Source organism: Puma concolor, chromosome A3 (assembly GCF_028749965.1).
Source record: "Puma concolor isolate L17-30 chromosome A3, mPumCon1.1.hap2, whole genome shotgun sequence".
NCBI lineage: Eukaryota > Metazoa > Chordata > Mammalia > Carnivora > Felidae > Puma > Puma concolor.
This window is the reverse complement of record NC_141669.1, coordinates 139616399-139632430: the sequence shown is the minus strand read 5'-3', so window position 1 is coordinate 139632430 and position 16032 is coordinate 139616399. Positions and strand designations below refer to the sequence as shown.

At 60.3% G+C, this 16032-nt stretch overlaps 1 protein-coding gene across 5 annotated transcripts in view; it reads right to left on the bottom strand.

The window, feature by feature from the left end:
• Positions 1 to 16032, bottom strand: part of SS18L1 (SS18L1 subunit of BAF chromatin remodeling complex) — a 29713-nt gene that overhangs the window by 8650 nt on the left and 5031 nt on the right. For 2 of the 5 annotated variants that reach the window (XM_086702632.1, XM_086702634.1), the window contains 7 exons: positions 11575 to 11651; positions 10789 to 10873; positions 9310 to 9454; positions 8618 to 8815; positions 7269 to 7433; positions 6832 to 6936; positions 5837 to 5926 (listed from right to left, as the gene is read on the bottom strand). In XM_086702632.1, the coding sequence (XP_086558758.1) occupies positions 5837 to 5926; positions 6832 to 6936; positions 7269 to 7433; positions 8618 to 8815; positions 9310 to 9454; positions 10789 to 10873; positions 11575 to 11651 (865 nt within the window). Of the gene's footprint in view, positions 1 to 475; positions 3568 to 5836; positions 5927 to 6831; positions 6937 to 7268; positions 7434 to 8617; positions 8816 to 9309; positions 9455 to 10788; positions 10874 to 10976; positions 11071 to 11574; positions 11652 to 11966; positions 14325 to 16032 lie in introns of those variants that run through there. The other 3 variants (XM_086702633.1, XM_086702636.1, XM_086702635.1) reach the window with 3 other exon arrangements.

Genomic DNA, 16032 nt, shown 5'->3' with positions numbered 1-16032 from the left:
CTTTTGAGGTAGGGCTTCGCTCTTCAAAACCACGCAGAGCGTGCAGCCTTCGTAGTGCGTTCGGTCCTGAGTCTGCAGCGGGGGCTCAGGAGACCCCGGCCCTCACTCGCCAGCGACACCTGCCAGCAGACGAATGGCTGGCCCGGAGAGGATGTGGCAGCCCCCACCTACCCGTGGGGACCCTGCTCCAAGACCCCCATGGACGCCCGAAGGCGTGGGGGCGCCAAGCTCTACACACCCCAAGCGTTTTCCTCGACACACACCCCAAGTGCGGTTTATGAACTCGGCACAATGGGAGATTAACGGTAACGATGAAACAGACCGAGCGTCAGGGAGGGGATCGGCCCCGTCACTGAGACGGCAGGGAGACTGTGGGTGGGGGGAGGGAGGGACTACTGTAGTTGCCTGTTCCTTTTCTTTATAAACAAAACGTGTCCCAGAAAGAAGAAAATAGAGGCCAGATTATGAAAACCCGTATTTGTCGAATCCTGTTTTCTGCTTTATTTTCCCAATTAAAAGTAAGTTTTCCTTTTCTAGGAGCCGTAAAATACAAGTATTTAAAAACCAGATCCTGGTGGCATATTTTTCTAAGCAGCAGCTTTCCCGAGAGCCAATTCACCCCGCGAGGGTGTTAAAACTGTCCGCGGGGACGTCAACAGCAGCCACCAAAGCAGCGTGCTCCAACCCCAGGGCGAGTCCCCCCTACAGGGGCCCTGCAAACCCACCGCATCTGCTCTGACAGCTCCTTCCCCGAGGCCGGCAGGCTGGACAGCCACGGGTGGGCAGCCACGGGGCAGATGCAGGGCAGGACGTGGGGCGGGACGTGGCGGGCTCCACACCTCGCCTCGCTCACCCTGGAAGCACATCTGAGACACGGCGGGTCCTCCACAGGGCTTGAAGTTTTTGCTCAGTCTGCATACCTCAGCCTCACAGCCCCTTCTTACTGGATGGTAACGGAGGAGTTCACTCACAGGCTATCCGGCTGCGGCCTGGCACCCAGTAAGTGCGCCACAAACGTTAGCAGGGACGCCTCTGGGAAGCACACATCCGCCCTCCCACGCCCGGAAAACCTTCCCTCCTCTGGAGTCAAGCCCAGTAGGAAAGGGGCCTGGCTGAGCGTCGTGGACACAAAACCACCACCAGGAACCAGTGACCCATCAGCTCAGTGACGCAGTCTATAAAAACTACGGAGCAAGGGCGCCTGGGTGGCTCAGTCGGTTAAGCGTCCGACCTCGGCTCAGGTCATGATCTCGCAGTCCCTGAGTTTGAGCCGTCAGGCTCTGTGCTGACAGCTCAGAGCCCGGAGCCTGCTTCCGATTCTGTGTCTCCCTCTCTCTGACCCTCCCCTATTCATGCTCTCTGTCTCAAAAATAAATAAACATTAAAAACAACAACAACAAAAACCAGGGAGCAAGGGTGTGCCTCGGGGACACGCATGGGCCACTCTGGGTCTCCTCGGGGCAAGACCCTGAGGACACCCAGGATAACAGCGCCGTGACCATGGGACCAGGGGTGCGATGGGTCTGGACGGCCACAGGGTTGGGCTGCTTTGATTTTCGGAGATAGTCACGTTTAATATTTGTAAATTCACCTTCCGCACAGGCGGATACGTTCGCGAGATCCACAAATGTGAACACGAAGCTAGCCCACCTTCAAGAGGTTCAGGGAAAAAGGCCACCCGCAGCCTGCCCGGTCGCCACCCGGTCCCCTCGCAGCCACTTCTATCGGTGTCCTGACCGTCTTTCCAGAGTTTGTCCGTGGGGTGTGTGTGCATGTGCAAACACGTACCGTGTTCCGCAGAAGGCGGCACCCCAGACACCCTGGTCCTCGGCACCCGGCCTGAGCACCCGGCACCACCCGGATTTTCCACCACGGCAGCCACAGAGGCTTTGCTTCCTTTAATAGCCACTGTTTAACAGACACATGGACCGGTCACAGGGCCACAGACCCTGGCTCTGTCTGCTCTCCGCCACTGCAGATCTCAGTGACAGGGTGCAGCAGGACTTCAAGGCTTCCGTGGACTGCTCGGCGGGGGCCCTGATGGCGCTGTGTCCACCTGGCTCGGCCGAACCCACATCCCCTCATCCCGCTTGGCCTGGAACCAGCCCTCTGCACGTTAGCGCCCTCTCATTGTACGGGACCACCCGGGGCTCCTGTCCCGTGCCACCTCCTGTGAACCCCAGGACCAGCCGCCGCGCCCCACAAGGCTCCCCATCACATGGAATAATGTAATGACTGGAAGACTCTTCATTTTGGCTTCAACCTACCCCCTCATTGCTTCCACTCGGTGCCCTCCGCCTGCACGGGGCCACGGGCCACTCACGCACATCCAGTCTCCTCAGAGCAGAACGCCGCCTGCCTCTCACACCACACCCGGCACTGCCACCCACCGTGGGGTGACCTGGGCCCTGTGACACAAGTACGGGTAGTGCTGGGTCGAGGTCCAGTTAACAAGACGGAACGAAAAGCTTCCAGATTCAGGAGGAAACCATTCCGTCTGCCACACCTGCCTTAAAAAAAGTGACCGTTCTAGCAAACGTCCTGCGGATTATGGGAGGCGAGAACCCGTGAGCCAAACGTAAGGGTATAAAAACGTGCGCTTCGAAGTTCCCAAGGCTGAGCGGCACGTCCTGAACTTGTCTTTGGAGCAGTCATTTCTGCCGGAAGGTTCTTTCCTGAGCACTCTCACCGGGACGCCGCAGAGCAGGCGGTGAGCAGAGGGCCCTCCCAGTGGAGAGGGCCGAGCGCCGGCGTCCCGGGAGGCGGACGGAGGGCCCACGGCCGCGGCCTCTGCGGACAGGCCCCAGTGCTGGCAGAGGAGAGCGTGCAGGGATGAGCCCCAGGTGGCCCCGGGAGCTCACCTCTTCCCGGCAGGCGGAGACCCAGCGGCGCAGACACCTGAGTGCGCCAAACTCGACTTTTTACGCGTCAAGTTGTTTCTATAATGGCCCAAACACGTGGAGTTTTAGCCGTGTAGAGCCCACCAGCTGGTGTACCCTGTGAAGTGTCACCAGCAGCTGCTACCTGGAGGCAGGTCAGTGCTCACAGCTGTCGGCCCCTGGCCCGGAGCCGTGCTGCTGGGCACAGGAACCCTCTCCCCGGGACCCCCGTCTGCAGTGTGGCCTCTGGCCGCGGCCTGTCTGCGGGTCTCCCGCTGCGAGGGGCTCCCCCTCCAGCACCCTGTCCAAGCGCCTCCCGGCGAGGCTGCGTGGGCGCGACTGCCCAGTGTGGGCCCATCTGTTCCCCTGTCAGCCCGCGATCCCTCCACCCTCCCATACCCGTGCCAGTGCCAGTGACACGGGCCGGCCGCCACGGTCAGGAGCCCGCAGAGCTGTCGCTGGGCCAGCGTGCGTCTTGGAAACGTCCAAGGTGAGGGGCATGTGGTGCGCCCCGAGAACGCTCACTCACACCCGCCTTCAACTGGAAGCGAAGAGAAGCAGCTGAGCTTCCGCTGCAGAACAGCGCTTGGGGCGACCGTGTGGATGAGGGGACCGCCTCGGTGGTCTCGGGTGGCGAGTTTACTGTGGTCGTAACGGAAGGCACGACCAAGCGCGACACAGGAACCACCTGAGTTGTGGTGAGGAGGCAGGATAAAGGTGTTGCCCGCAGGGCGCCTGCGTGGCTCAGCCAGCTAAGCGTGCGGCTCAGGTTGGTGAGTTGCTCGTGGCTCAGGTTGGTGAGTTCGAGCCCTGTGTCAGGTCCGCTGCTGTCAGCGCAGAGCCTGCTTTGGATCCTGTCTCCCCCCGCTCTCGGCCCCTCCCCCATTCTCTCTCTCTCAAAAATAAACAAACATTAAAACAAATTTTTTTTAAAAAAGCGTCACCCTTTCCCCATCAATGGCCAACACTCAATCACTTGACTGGTTCGTAAAAACAACGGGGAACATGAAGTTGTCCATAAATAATTTTACTTCAAGGTGGTTGGGATGTTTTGTTCTCTTGTTCTACAACCATCATCAGGTTTCAGATCCAGCCAGGGGTGATGGCCAGGTCACAGCACCTGCTTTGGGAACAGGTGGGGCACCTGCCGGGGTAGGGGTGAGGACCTGCCTGGCTGTGTGATGCACAGGCACGGGCCATCACGGGGCCTGGGGAGCCAGCCTCGCCAGGACAAGAAGGCTGGGTCTGACCCGTGTTCGCAAGCAACACCCAAACGTGGGGACAGGGGGAATCGCTGCGGGGAAGTCCTTCCAACTGGGCGATTCTCCCGTATTCTCCACATGTCCTATAATCTCCTACCGCCGTAACTAAGAAACAAGATCGCGCCACAGAAGACAGAATGCAGTTCTTCAAAAAATTAAACACAGAATTACCGGACCACCCCTCATTCTACTTCTGGGCATAAATGCAAAGGAAAAGAAAGCAGGGACTCAAAGAGACATCTGCACGCTGACGTTCACAGCAGCGTTACTCACGACAGCTGAGAGACGGAGACAACTCAAAAGCGTCCATCGATCGGGGCGCCTGGGGGGTCAGTCGGTCAAGTGGCTGATTTTGGCCCAGGTCACGATCTCACCGTCCACGGGTTCGAGTCCCGCGTCGGGCTCTGGGCTGACAGCTCAGAGCCCAGAGCCCGCTTGGAATTCTGTGTCTCCCTCACTCTCCGCCCCTCCCCCACTCACGTCGTGTCTTTCTCTCCTCCCCTCTCTCAAAAATAGACGTTAAAAAAATTTTAAAACATCGACCGTGAAATGGACGAACAAGATGCTGTGCCCACACACTAGAAAACGATTCCGCCTTTAAAAGGAAGGACGCTCCGATAGCTGCTAACACACGTATGAACCCTGAGGACATTATGCTGACCGAAGTGAGCCACTCACAGAAGGACAAGTGCTGTATGATCCTGCATGATGGACGCAGTCACACGCAGAGACAGAAAGTGGGCGCCGGGGGCTGGGGGCAGGAGATGGGAACCAGTGTCTGATGGGGGCAGAAAATCAGTCTGGAAGATGAACAAGTTCGGGGACGGACGGTCGGGACGGCCGCCCAATGTAAATGTGTTGAACGTCACTGAACTACGCTCAGAAATGGTTCAAGCGGTAAATACTGTTGTGTTTTTAGCTTAATTCTTTTAAAAAGCCACTGTAAACACCTGGACTTGCAAACTGCCTGTTTCATGGTTATAGCTGTGTTTCCTTCCCCAGGGGCCCTGCTACGAAACCTCACGCTGTCTCCCCTTCTGATGTCCTGACCGGGAAGCCTAGGCTATAAACGGGCTGATGTCCCAGTGCCCTGTGGCCTCACGGTTTTCTCTTCCCCTGGGGTCTCGCAAGGGCAGCGAGGTACCTTCACTCTATAGGGGCCCCATCTGAGAGGTTAACGTGCAAATTTCTTCCTAGTTGTGTTTGGTGACACCACATTGGTGGCTGGAAGTCAGTGTGAGTGGGAGTATTCACAGCAGGAAAACGGGTGCGTGCTGCTACTTGGCTCTGTGTTGTCAGAGTCTGCTTCTAGAACGTCACTGCCTCACCCCACCTCTGCGGACAGCTCCCAGCCCAAGCTGCACTTGATCTGGCCAGCAGGTGTTTCAAGAAACGCCCAGGCCAAACCCAAGGAAGCCACGCACCCCATGTGCATTGCCTGCCTGGCTCGGGAGGGACACAGGGTGCCCGGACCCCCCCGACCGAGCCGGCAACTCTTAAGGGAGCCCGTCTGAGCTCCCCCTGCACAGATGGTAGGGTCTGTTCCCCCACAACTCCAGAGCGACCACTCCAACCACCCCGCCCGCGTCATGAGCGCAGCGCCCGCAGCGGCCACAGGTACCCTTGGCCTCACAGAGTGCAGCGCCACCCGGCATAGCACGTGTCTGACTGAAGCGTGGGCCCCGCGCAGCTTACCGCCCTCGTAGTAGTGCTGCGTGGACTCCTCGAAGGACCGGTCGTAGCTCTGCTCCGTGTACGACTGCTGGTAGGCGTAGTCTCCGTGTCCTGCGGGAAAACCCACATGGACCACAGTCAGTGGGGGGTCCAGGCCGCCTGGGCTCGGGGTTCAGTCGTGAACTGAACGGGCAACACGTGGGGTCAGGAGTGCCCGGAGTCAGGCCCGATCCGTCTTTTTCCCGCAGGTTAAGTCTGTGAAGCAGTTTCCCGCCACCTCCTGGCCTCTGTTCCCTTGAGACGCAGGCAGCCACCCTGCTTGGAGGTGAGCGTGAGGAGTCCATCTGTCACAGTTTACAGAGAGGAGACCGTGTACTCAGTGCCCGACACGTGACAAGGCCCAGCGGCCCCTCATCCCGGGCACCGTGAGCCCTCAGGAGGCCTTGTCACCATCATGTGGCGGCGACACAGCTCGCCCTGCCCTGGCCTCGGCCGCCTCCCCACCACCCACCCCACGCGTGCTCCGTGCCCAGGGTCCTTCCCCCTGCAAATCCCACCAATCCTAGGTGACCGCTTTCCACACCACCTCCACAAATCCTGAGACTGTTCAAACGTGACCGAAAGGCGGCACCAAGGGAAAAGAATCCGCAGAAACTGAGCAGCAGATACAAACCGCCGCCTTCGGAAGGCATTTCGTAAGGGCTCCCGTGTCCACCTTCCAAAACAATTACATGCCCTGACTGAGGGGACGGCACATCTCAGCCTCAACCCCCTGCTGCCGTTTGGGAAGGGAGAGAGGAGCCTCAAGTAGGTGAGTGGCTGTGGCCTGAACCGGAAGCTTCTCTCAGCAGAGACCAGACGTGCCCTCACCCCAGTTCCCAAAGGCACTCGGGCGAGGGGGACTCCGGGTGCCCTGCCGGCAGAGGCCGGGGGCGACGGGTCTGCGCCGGGGGCGACCGGAGCACGGCGGTGGGCAGCCACCCCACGGCCGGTGCCGGGGCGGGCGCGGGCCTCACCGTCAGGGTAGTACTGCTGGCTCATGGGCTCCGAGGCGGCCTGGCCGTGTCCGTACTGCTCGCCTCCGTAGTACTCCTCCTGGCCCAGGTACTGCTGGGACGAGCCTGGGGGCAGGACGGTAACTCAGCAACGGTTCTCCCGTGACGTGACAGCCTCCTCGACGGCCTGGTCGGGACCCCCCGCATCCAGCCCCCAGTCCCCGGGACCACACTTACAAACCTGACCGCCCCAGCACCTGCTGTGGACCCTGCGCCTGACTTAACCCCCTACAGCCCCTCAAGCCCGTCCACCTCCAGGAGCGGCACCGGCCCTTGTCCTTCCGTATTTCGTTAGCCCCACGAGGCTCCGGACCATCCACGATCCTTGCTCAATACTAAAGAACTAAAGCCTCACGCCCCCCAGCTTCCCAGGCAGAAAGACGCGGTGCGGGCATTACCTTGCTGGGAGGGCCGGTAGGGCGCCAGGGGCCGCTGCCCCATCATGCTGCTCCCCTGCCCGCCCTGGCCCATCATGGCGATGGACGACTGGCCCTGGTAGTGCTGGCTCCCGCCCTGCGCCGAGTTGTAGTGGGACGAGGCCGCCTGCTGGTGCATCATGGACACTGGGCGACACGACAGACCCGAATAACCCCGAGAAGCTCCCCAGGCGGGCGTCCTCACCCTCACCCCAGACCCCGGCCGCATCCCTGTCTGACTCCAGCTCCCGGGCCACCTCCACGCACAGAGAAACACGAGTCCTGTCCTGTCATCCCTCGTCCCCTGGGCTGGTTGCGAAGGAGCCATGCCCGTGCCCCCGGATGCTCAGGCCTGTGCCCCCTGGCCTGTCCAGTCGTGCCGCCCCTGCTCAGAGCCCGCTAGAGCAGCACTGCCCAGGAGGACGGGAAGTGAGCCATGCCACGACAGTAAAACAAACAGGTGAGATCTATTTTAGTAATATATCTTGGCTCGATATGTCCAGAACATCCTCATCTTGGGGCACCTGGGTGGCTCAGTTAAGTGTCTGACTGTTGATTTCGGCTCGGATCATGATCTCACCGTTTGTAGGTCCGAGCCCCGTGTTGGGCTCTGCGCTGACAGCGTGGAGCCTGCTTAGGTTTCTCTCTTTCTCTGCCCCTCCCCTGCTTGCTCATTCTCCCTCTCTCTCTCTCTCTCTCTCTCTCTCAAAAAAAAAAAAAAAAAAAAAAGGTGTCTGGATGGCTCAGTTGGTTGAGCATCTGACTGGCTCAGGTCGTGATCTCACGGTTTGTGAATTTGAGCCCTGTGTCGGGCTCTGCTCCCCCACCCCCGCCCCTCCCCCTGCTCATGCTCTCCCCCTCCCAAAGAAGCCAGACATTACAAGACGTGAAAGTAAACTAGGGAGAGAGCTCATGATCTCCCTGTCCGTACCAAGCCTCTGAAATTCAGTGTCTGACACTCTGGGACAGCTCGATGGGGACCCAACGTTTCCCAGTGCTCGGCACCCCACTCCCAGCCCACGGGGCTCCCTTGGCCCAGCGTCTATGGCCCTGCTCGCTGCCCACTTCTGCGCTCTGGCCACACCGCCCCCGACCCCGCGTGAGCCTGGTCCCGTCCTCAGATAGGGCACGGACCGCCCCTCGGCACGGCCTCGCCTGACGCTCCCGCGGGGACTGGTGGAAACCCCCTCTCCACAGAGCCAGACCTCACGTGGTCTGTTCCCACGGCCCCCACCCCTTCAGAAGCCCCACAGGACCGCGTGCACGGTCTGCACATATTTCGAAGGGTCACGGGGGCCGGAGGGGTGTCCCAGGGCCGAGCAGGGCGGTACCTGGGTTGGACTGCATGTTGATGTTGGCCCGGGACACGTAGTTGCCGATGGCGCCCTGGCCCTGCAGGGGCACGCTCTGCGAGGCGGGTCCCGAGTGGCTGTAGCCGGGCCCCGTGCCGTGGCCGCTGCCCGACATACTCATGGAGGTGGTGGGCAGTGTGCTCTGTGCCGTCTGCTGCATGGACACGTGGTTCGGACCTGCCAGGAGCACAGGGAGGGGACCTTAAACCCACCAGGGACCGCGTCTGATGGCAGGCCTGGCCCTGCCGCCAGACACCCCACGTTTCCTTCGAGCGATCGTGCGGAGGGAGGCCAGCCCGTGGTCGGCAGCGCCGATGAAGGAAACAAACCGAGCGCGGGAATCGCACGTTAGCTGTGACGGTGACGGTTCCCGGTGGCCAGAGATCGAGCTCTTGATCCGGAGATAACCTTTTTGCTCTCGTTTAAAAAACCCACCCGGAACCCGTGTGGATGTGAAGTCAAAGCAGAGCAGGGGACCTGAAGCGCTTTATCCCCTTTGCATGTTACCCTGCGCACGCGCACCCGGGCACAGCGGCGCCCCCGCAGCCGGGGCCTCTGGGAGGAGGGACGTCCCACGCTCAGCTCTGCAGGGCATGGGGTGCTCTGCCGAGACAGCCAGGCACCGGGGAGCCCGAGGCGGTGACCCTGTCGCCAGTGCTCCGGGTACTCACCGTTGCCGATCTGGCCCTGCATGAGGGAGGACGGGGGCAGGCCCGTGCCAATGGCATCACTGAGGCTGCCCTGGGAGTGCAGGCCCTGGCTGGAGCCGCTCTGGGACAGCGCTCCGGGGCCCAGGTTCATGTTCTGGGTGGGCGGCTGCAGGCGACAAGAAAGTAACAGGAGGCTGGTTAACCCAGAGACGAAGCACCCGAAGCCCTCCAGGGACTCGGCGGTTCGAGAGAGCTACCTCGACGGCTCACGGCCACCTGGCAGATGTCTGTGACCGACTGCCGCTCACACACGTGATCGGTGACTGCGGACTACGAGGCCCAAACACCTCAGGCCAGGAGACGGTACACCGAGCATTCTTGTGAGCGTTCAGACCTTAAGCGAGTACCAAGCTAACCAGCACATACCGGAGGTTCAAAGATGGGCCCTCCTCACTGGGGATGCAAGGGACCACCTCACCGGTCCACCACACTGCCCCTGCCCCTGCCCCTGCACCCTGGCCTCAGCTGGCCAGGATTCGCTGTGTCCCTCATCCACACCACCCCATGCCCCGGGCCTTTGCACAGACTGCCCTGTGCCCTAGCCCTGGCCCTCTCATTGCTCCTCCCGTGCGTGTGCCCTGCCCCGCAGCAAGCCCAACCGTGATCAGGATGTAGAAGGCGACGGGACACACGAGGGACCCCTGCACCCTCACCTCCCGGATCCAGACCAAACAGCAGCTCCGAAGGTTCGGAGGCAGATGCTGTCTACACCTGGCCAAGAAAATGAAGTTCCCCGCAGGATCCACTGCTGTCTCCAGAGCGAGGAATCCCGATTTCATAGACCAATCAATGTCCATTTAACAATTTCGTTGGTAAGACACCCTGGCACCTAGGACATCACTTTCCAGGGCACCAGGGGGCATCGCGTGTGTCCCAGAACGTCCCTGCCCACCACGGTCTACACGGGCGGGTCCTTCTCGCGGCTCTGCCTTCTGGTCCACCTGCGGGAGGCGGCCACTGCTGGACCTTGCCTTTGCAGCAATTATTTGATTTGGGGAAAACGGATTTTAAAAAGTTAAGCAGAAAACAAAGTATGTTAACACTTAAAACCTTCACTGCACCGGCGGCATCTCACAGTTCTGTTGCCGAACCGGAGCGCCGTTTATTCCTGGGCAGCATCTTCAGACTCGCTCAGAAGGGCTCACGATAAAGAGCGAGAATCCCCCACACCACCTCCTGTTCCCCACGGAGACCTGCCGCCCACCGTTTCTAGGTTTGCTTCCTCAGGGTCACCTCCCTTTGCTACAGAAACTGATGTCACAATTCTGACCAGTCCACTTCCGACTCGGGCCAACTGGCCTCCTGCCCCTTTGCGGGCTCCTGTCTGTTCCTTGGCTACTCCACGTAACACGCTCCGACGGCTGCTCCCCGGATCGCAGCAGGCAACTGCACTGGGCGAGGGTGGCCCACTGTCCCCCCCTGCCCCCCGCGGGCACTCACGGCGGGCAGCAGGGACTGCATGTTCTGGTTAGAATCCGCGATCGTGGCCAGGTAGACCAGGTTCCGGTGCAGGATCTGCTGGTACCTGCAGGGGAGGGACACACAGTGAGGCAGCGCCCACGGGCCAGTTGGAAGAAACGAAGTCCACCTGGGACAGCCTCGCAGCCGGGCCCCAGGGGGACACTGACCTTCGGGGACGGGGCAGGCAACACAGCGCTCTGTGCTCTAGCACAGGGCCGGGCAGGGAATAGGACCCGGCCTGAGTCGTGAGCGGGATCCTGTCTGACGAAAACATGCTGAAAGGCCCCCGAGGCGGTGGCCCAAGGGCACGCGCCACCAGGTCTGTTCAGAGCGGCGGGAGGAGGCAGAAGACTGAGGGAGACACCGGAGCGGACGCCAGAGGACAAGCCCTCCTCCATCTGACCGTGACACGCGGCAGACTTGATCTCTCTGCCCCCTGGAAGCGGCCCCCCAAACAGGCCGGGAGGACGTGGGGAAGCCCGGTTCAACCCAGGAAAAGCCCCCAGGCACCTGGCGACCGCTCACACATGCCAGGCCTCCGGTGGCTCTGACAGCCAGCCCCTGCACCTACTCCGCGTCCAGCCCCGGGGGTCACACGAGGTCCCGCCCAGGGGCGCTCATCGTCCCCTGGTGTGTCCCCCAGCAGCCCCCTCCGCCCACCCTTCATTTCCCTCCACGTCGTCTCCCCCTCCTCGGGGAGCGCCCCGGGGTGGGGGGACGAGGCCGTCCTCTGAGGGTGACCTCCGCAGCCCGACGGCCACTTACTGGGTGCACTCGGCCGTCTTGCCCTTGCTCTGGTAGTCCAGGATACACTGGATCAGGTGGTGGTTCTCGTCCAGCATCTGAAGGGGAAGCAGATGGGAACAGGGACACAGATGTGTCTCCGGCGCCCGGCTGGAGGGTCACGGGGCGGAGCTGGAGTCGCTCCATTAGGTGCGCGACAGTAACCATCACCCGTGTGCAGGCGTTCTACGCGCAGAACTGCCACTCTTGCGCATCGCGCCACTCGGCAGAACTGAATACTCTCCACGTCCCTGTGCTAGGCATGTGGCCCTCCATGTGCTAGGGTCAACCCCCCGCCCCCCTGCCCACCAAACCCAGGGGCGGGTCCCAGGACCTCTCACCCGGCAGATGAAGACCCACAGCCGCCAGCTCACCATTTTCTAGGGCCCGTGACCACAGCGCATCTGTCCAGCTAGGGTGGGCCCAGAGTCTACGGTAGGGATGCTGGGCCGCCGGGTCTCTGTCTGGAGAGGCCAGGCAGGCAGTCCCGCCCGGGGGAGGCAGCTCGCAGCCCTGCAGGGCACCACAAAGGCCTACCACAGCCAGCTTTTCAGGACGGCCACGTCGGGGGCAGCGCCCGGGAGAGTCTGGGGAGACCCGGGAGGAGGCGATGGAAGGAAGCACAAGGGGGAGGAGGGCCTAGTGGGAGCAGGGAGGGGTGCGCCGGAGCCGGCGGGGAGGGGAGGGCAGGGCAATGTGCACGGGGCGGTGCCCGCCAAGGTGAGGCCTCCTCCAGCCAGCTGTGAAGAGAAGATCCCGGCTTATTCACCGGGTGCACCCTCGGAAGGAGGGGCAGGACCGCGCCCAAGGCCAACGCTGCTTTCCACGGAAAGGTCTTTACTCGGAAACTCGGCCGAAAGAAAGCTCTGTGACTTTTGTCCTCAACGACTACCGGTCACCACCGGTCACCACGGTGCGGGCTCTTCTGGAGGGCTCAGCGCCACAGGCCCCTGAGCCAGAGGAGGCGCCCCCTGCTCGCCACCGCCCAGAAGGCAGCTCACCTTCCTCCCTGCGCAACGTGGGCTCCTCCCTGCACTCTGACCACGGAGTCCTCCTCCAGAGCTCGGGGCCCGAGCCCGTCCACGGAGGGGAGGCCAAGGCGGCACAAAGGGCCTGACTGGGCCACGCCGCAAGGCCGAGTCGGCCCCGCGGCCCTGCAGCCCTGCTAGGCGACCGTCCCCCAGCCTCTGCGACCTCGGGGTCGGTCTCTCCTGCTCGGTCTTAGTTTACAGCTCTGTCCTGTCTACCCTCCGCCGTTTTCTCCCACGTGGGGGCAGTGGAGGCAGGCACTGCGGGCCCAGGAGCCGCCAGGGGGCTTGCTGAGGGCAGGTGGCGGTGGCTGGGCCCACCACCCTGAGGGCAATCGGGACTCGGCGTCCAGGTTGATTAAGGTAAACGACTAGAATGACCTTCCTCTCCCTCTGAGAGCCACCCCTCTACGGCTTCAGCTTCCTGCCTGAAACTGCCGGGCAGGGATTCTCTCCCAAGGACACACGCCACAGAGCTGAAGTGCTATCAGGAGGTCTGTTTTAGCATCGTCCTTTTTTTTTTTTTTTTTTTTTTTAAATTTACTTCTTTTGAGACGGGCAGTGACGGAGAGAATACCCCAAGAAGGCTACGTGCTGACAGCGCAGAGCCCGACGCAGAACCCGATGTGGGACTTGAGCTGACGAACCGGGAGATCGTGACCTGAGCCGAAACCAAGAGTCGGAGGCTTAGCCGACCGAGCCGCCCAGGCGCCCCACCACATCGTCCTTAACGTTCCAAAAGGGACAGAAGCTAAAGAGTCAAGGCCAGCAACACTTCAGCAGACCGTAGCGTAAGCAGCCATCGCGAACAGTTCGCAGTTTTCCTGCACACGAGGAAACGTACCGTTAAGGGGATCGAGGAAAAGGACACGAAATGGATCACCATCTCAGTTAAGTTACGAACACTTGGGAAAAAAGGCCAGGCCAAAGTGGGTGACAGATGGCGGACTGGAGGCCCCTGACCTCTAAACCCTGACGACCCGGTGAGCAAGGGACGTGAACAGAGCAGAGCTGAGACAGCAGTGCCAGAGTTCTAGAACCGGAGAGCAGATCCTGGAGTGCCGGATGTGACACAGCCACACCGGGAGCCCGGAGACCAGGAAGGCGGAGGCCCCAGGACCTTCCCCACTGCTCAACGGTAGGCTGGGAGGCGGAGAAGGGGGACGAGGCAGAGGGGTAGCACCAGGGCACCGGAGGCAGGGGCGCACCCCCCAGTGTCACCACAGACCAACCTGCCCCGGGCCCTGGCCCTGAGCAAGAGTACTCCCGGGAAGCCTGCCACCTAGAAAGATCTGGACGATCTAGACGATCTAGACAAGCCGAGGCTAGCTGCAGACGCCGAACCTGGGGAAGACGAAGACCATGCAAAAAGGAAGCTTAGAAAAACAAAAGGAGAGAAAAGCGCAACTGTTATCCCCAAAAGACAAAAAAACCGTATTCGTTAAAATATTTTTTTATGTTTGTTTATTTTTGAAAGACAGAGACAAAGCACGAGCAGGGGAGGGGCAGAGAGAGGGAGACAGAATCTAAAGCAGGCTCCAGGCTCTGAGCTGTCAGCACAGAATCCGACGTGGGGCTCAACCTCACAGACTGCAAAATCACGACCTGAGCCGAAGTCGGACGCTCAACCGACTGAGCCACCCAGGTGCCCCAAAAGACTGTACTCGTTAATAAAAGATGCCCTTAAACAAGGCAAAAAGAGCTCTGGAATATCTCTGTATTGACCAGCGCAAAAAAAAATTAACGCAAGGTTGGAACATAACAAAGTATTTTCTCAGAATTGAAAGATGTGAATATCCATATCAGAAGGTTCTCCAAGGGGCCGACTTGCCAAATACATCAAGGACAACACAGAGATCCTAAAAACGAACCAACTGAAAAACTACGGCAGTGAGTTTCTCCACACAGGCCAGAAGTTGGTGGACAGTGGAGAACAACTACCCGATCCCGAGTGAGGCTTCCTGAGGCGGGGCGACCGGATCCCGAGTGAGGCTGAAGAGGGATGACCAGATCCAGAGACTTTCTGAGGAGGGACGACCAGATTCCCAAGTGAGGCTTCCTAAGGAGGGGTGACCGGATCCCGAGTGAGGCTTCCCGAGGAGGGACGACCAGATCCAAAGACTTCCTGAGGAGGGATGACCAGATCCAAGTGAGACTTTCTGAAGGGGGATGATTGGATCCTGAGGGGAGACTTCCTGAGGAGGGACGACCAGATCCCGAGTGAGACTTTCTGAGGAGAAATGATTGGATCCTGAGGGAAGACTTCCTGAGGCGGGGCGACCAGATCCCGAGTGAGGCTGAAGAGGGATGACAATATCCGGAGACTTTCTGAGGAGGGACGACCAGATCCCAAGTGAGGCTTCCTGAGGAGGGACGACCAGATCCAAGTGAGACTTTCTGAAGGGGGATGATTGGATCCCGAGGGGAGGCTTCCCGAGGAGGGATGACCGGATCCCGAGTGAGACTTTCTGAGGAGAGATGATCGGATCCTGAGGGAAGACTTCCTGAGGCGGGGCGACCGGATCCTGAGTGAGGCAGAAGAGGGATGACCAGATCCGGAGACTTTCTGAGGAGGAACGACCAGATCCCGAGTGAGACTTTTTGAGGAGAGATGATTGGATCCTGAGGGGAGACTTCCTGAGGAGGGACGGCCAGATCCCGAGTGAGGCTTCCTAAGGAGGGACGACCAGATCCGAAGACTTCCTGAGGAGGGATGACCAGATCCAAGTGAGACTTTCTGAGGAGAGATGATTGGATCCTGAGGGGAGACTTCCTGAGGAGGGACGACCAAATCCCGAGTGAGACTTTCTGAGGAGAGATGACTGGATCCTGAGGGAAGACTTCCTGAGGCGGGGCGACCGGATCCCAAGTGAGGCTGAAGAGGGATGACAATATCCGGAGACTTTCTGAGGAGGGACGACCAGATCCCAAGTGAGGCTTCCTGAGGAGGGACGACCAGATCCAAGTGAGACTTTCTGAGGAGAGATGATCGGATCCTGAGGGAAGACTTCCCGAGGAGGGACGACCGGATCCCGAGTGAGACTTTCTGAGGAGAGATGATCGGATCCTGAGGGAAGACTTCCTGAGGCGGGGCGACCGGATCCCGAGTGAGGCAGAAGAGGGATGACCAGATCCGGAGACTTTCTGAGGAGGGACGACCAGATCCCGAGTGAGACTTTCTGAAGGGGGATGATTAGATCCTGAGGGGAGACTTCCTGAGGAGGGACGGCCAGATCCCAAGTGAGGCTTCCTAAGGAGGGACGACTAGATCCGAAGACTTCCTGAGGAGGGATGACCAGATCCAAGTGAGACTTTCTGAGGAGAGATGATTGGATCCTGAGGGGAGGCTTCCCGAGGAGAGACAACCGGATCCCGAGTGAGACTTTCCGAGGAGAGATGATTGGATCCTGAG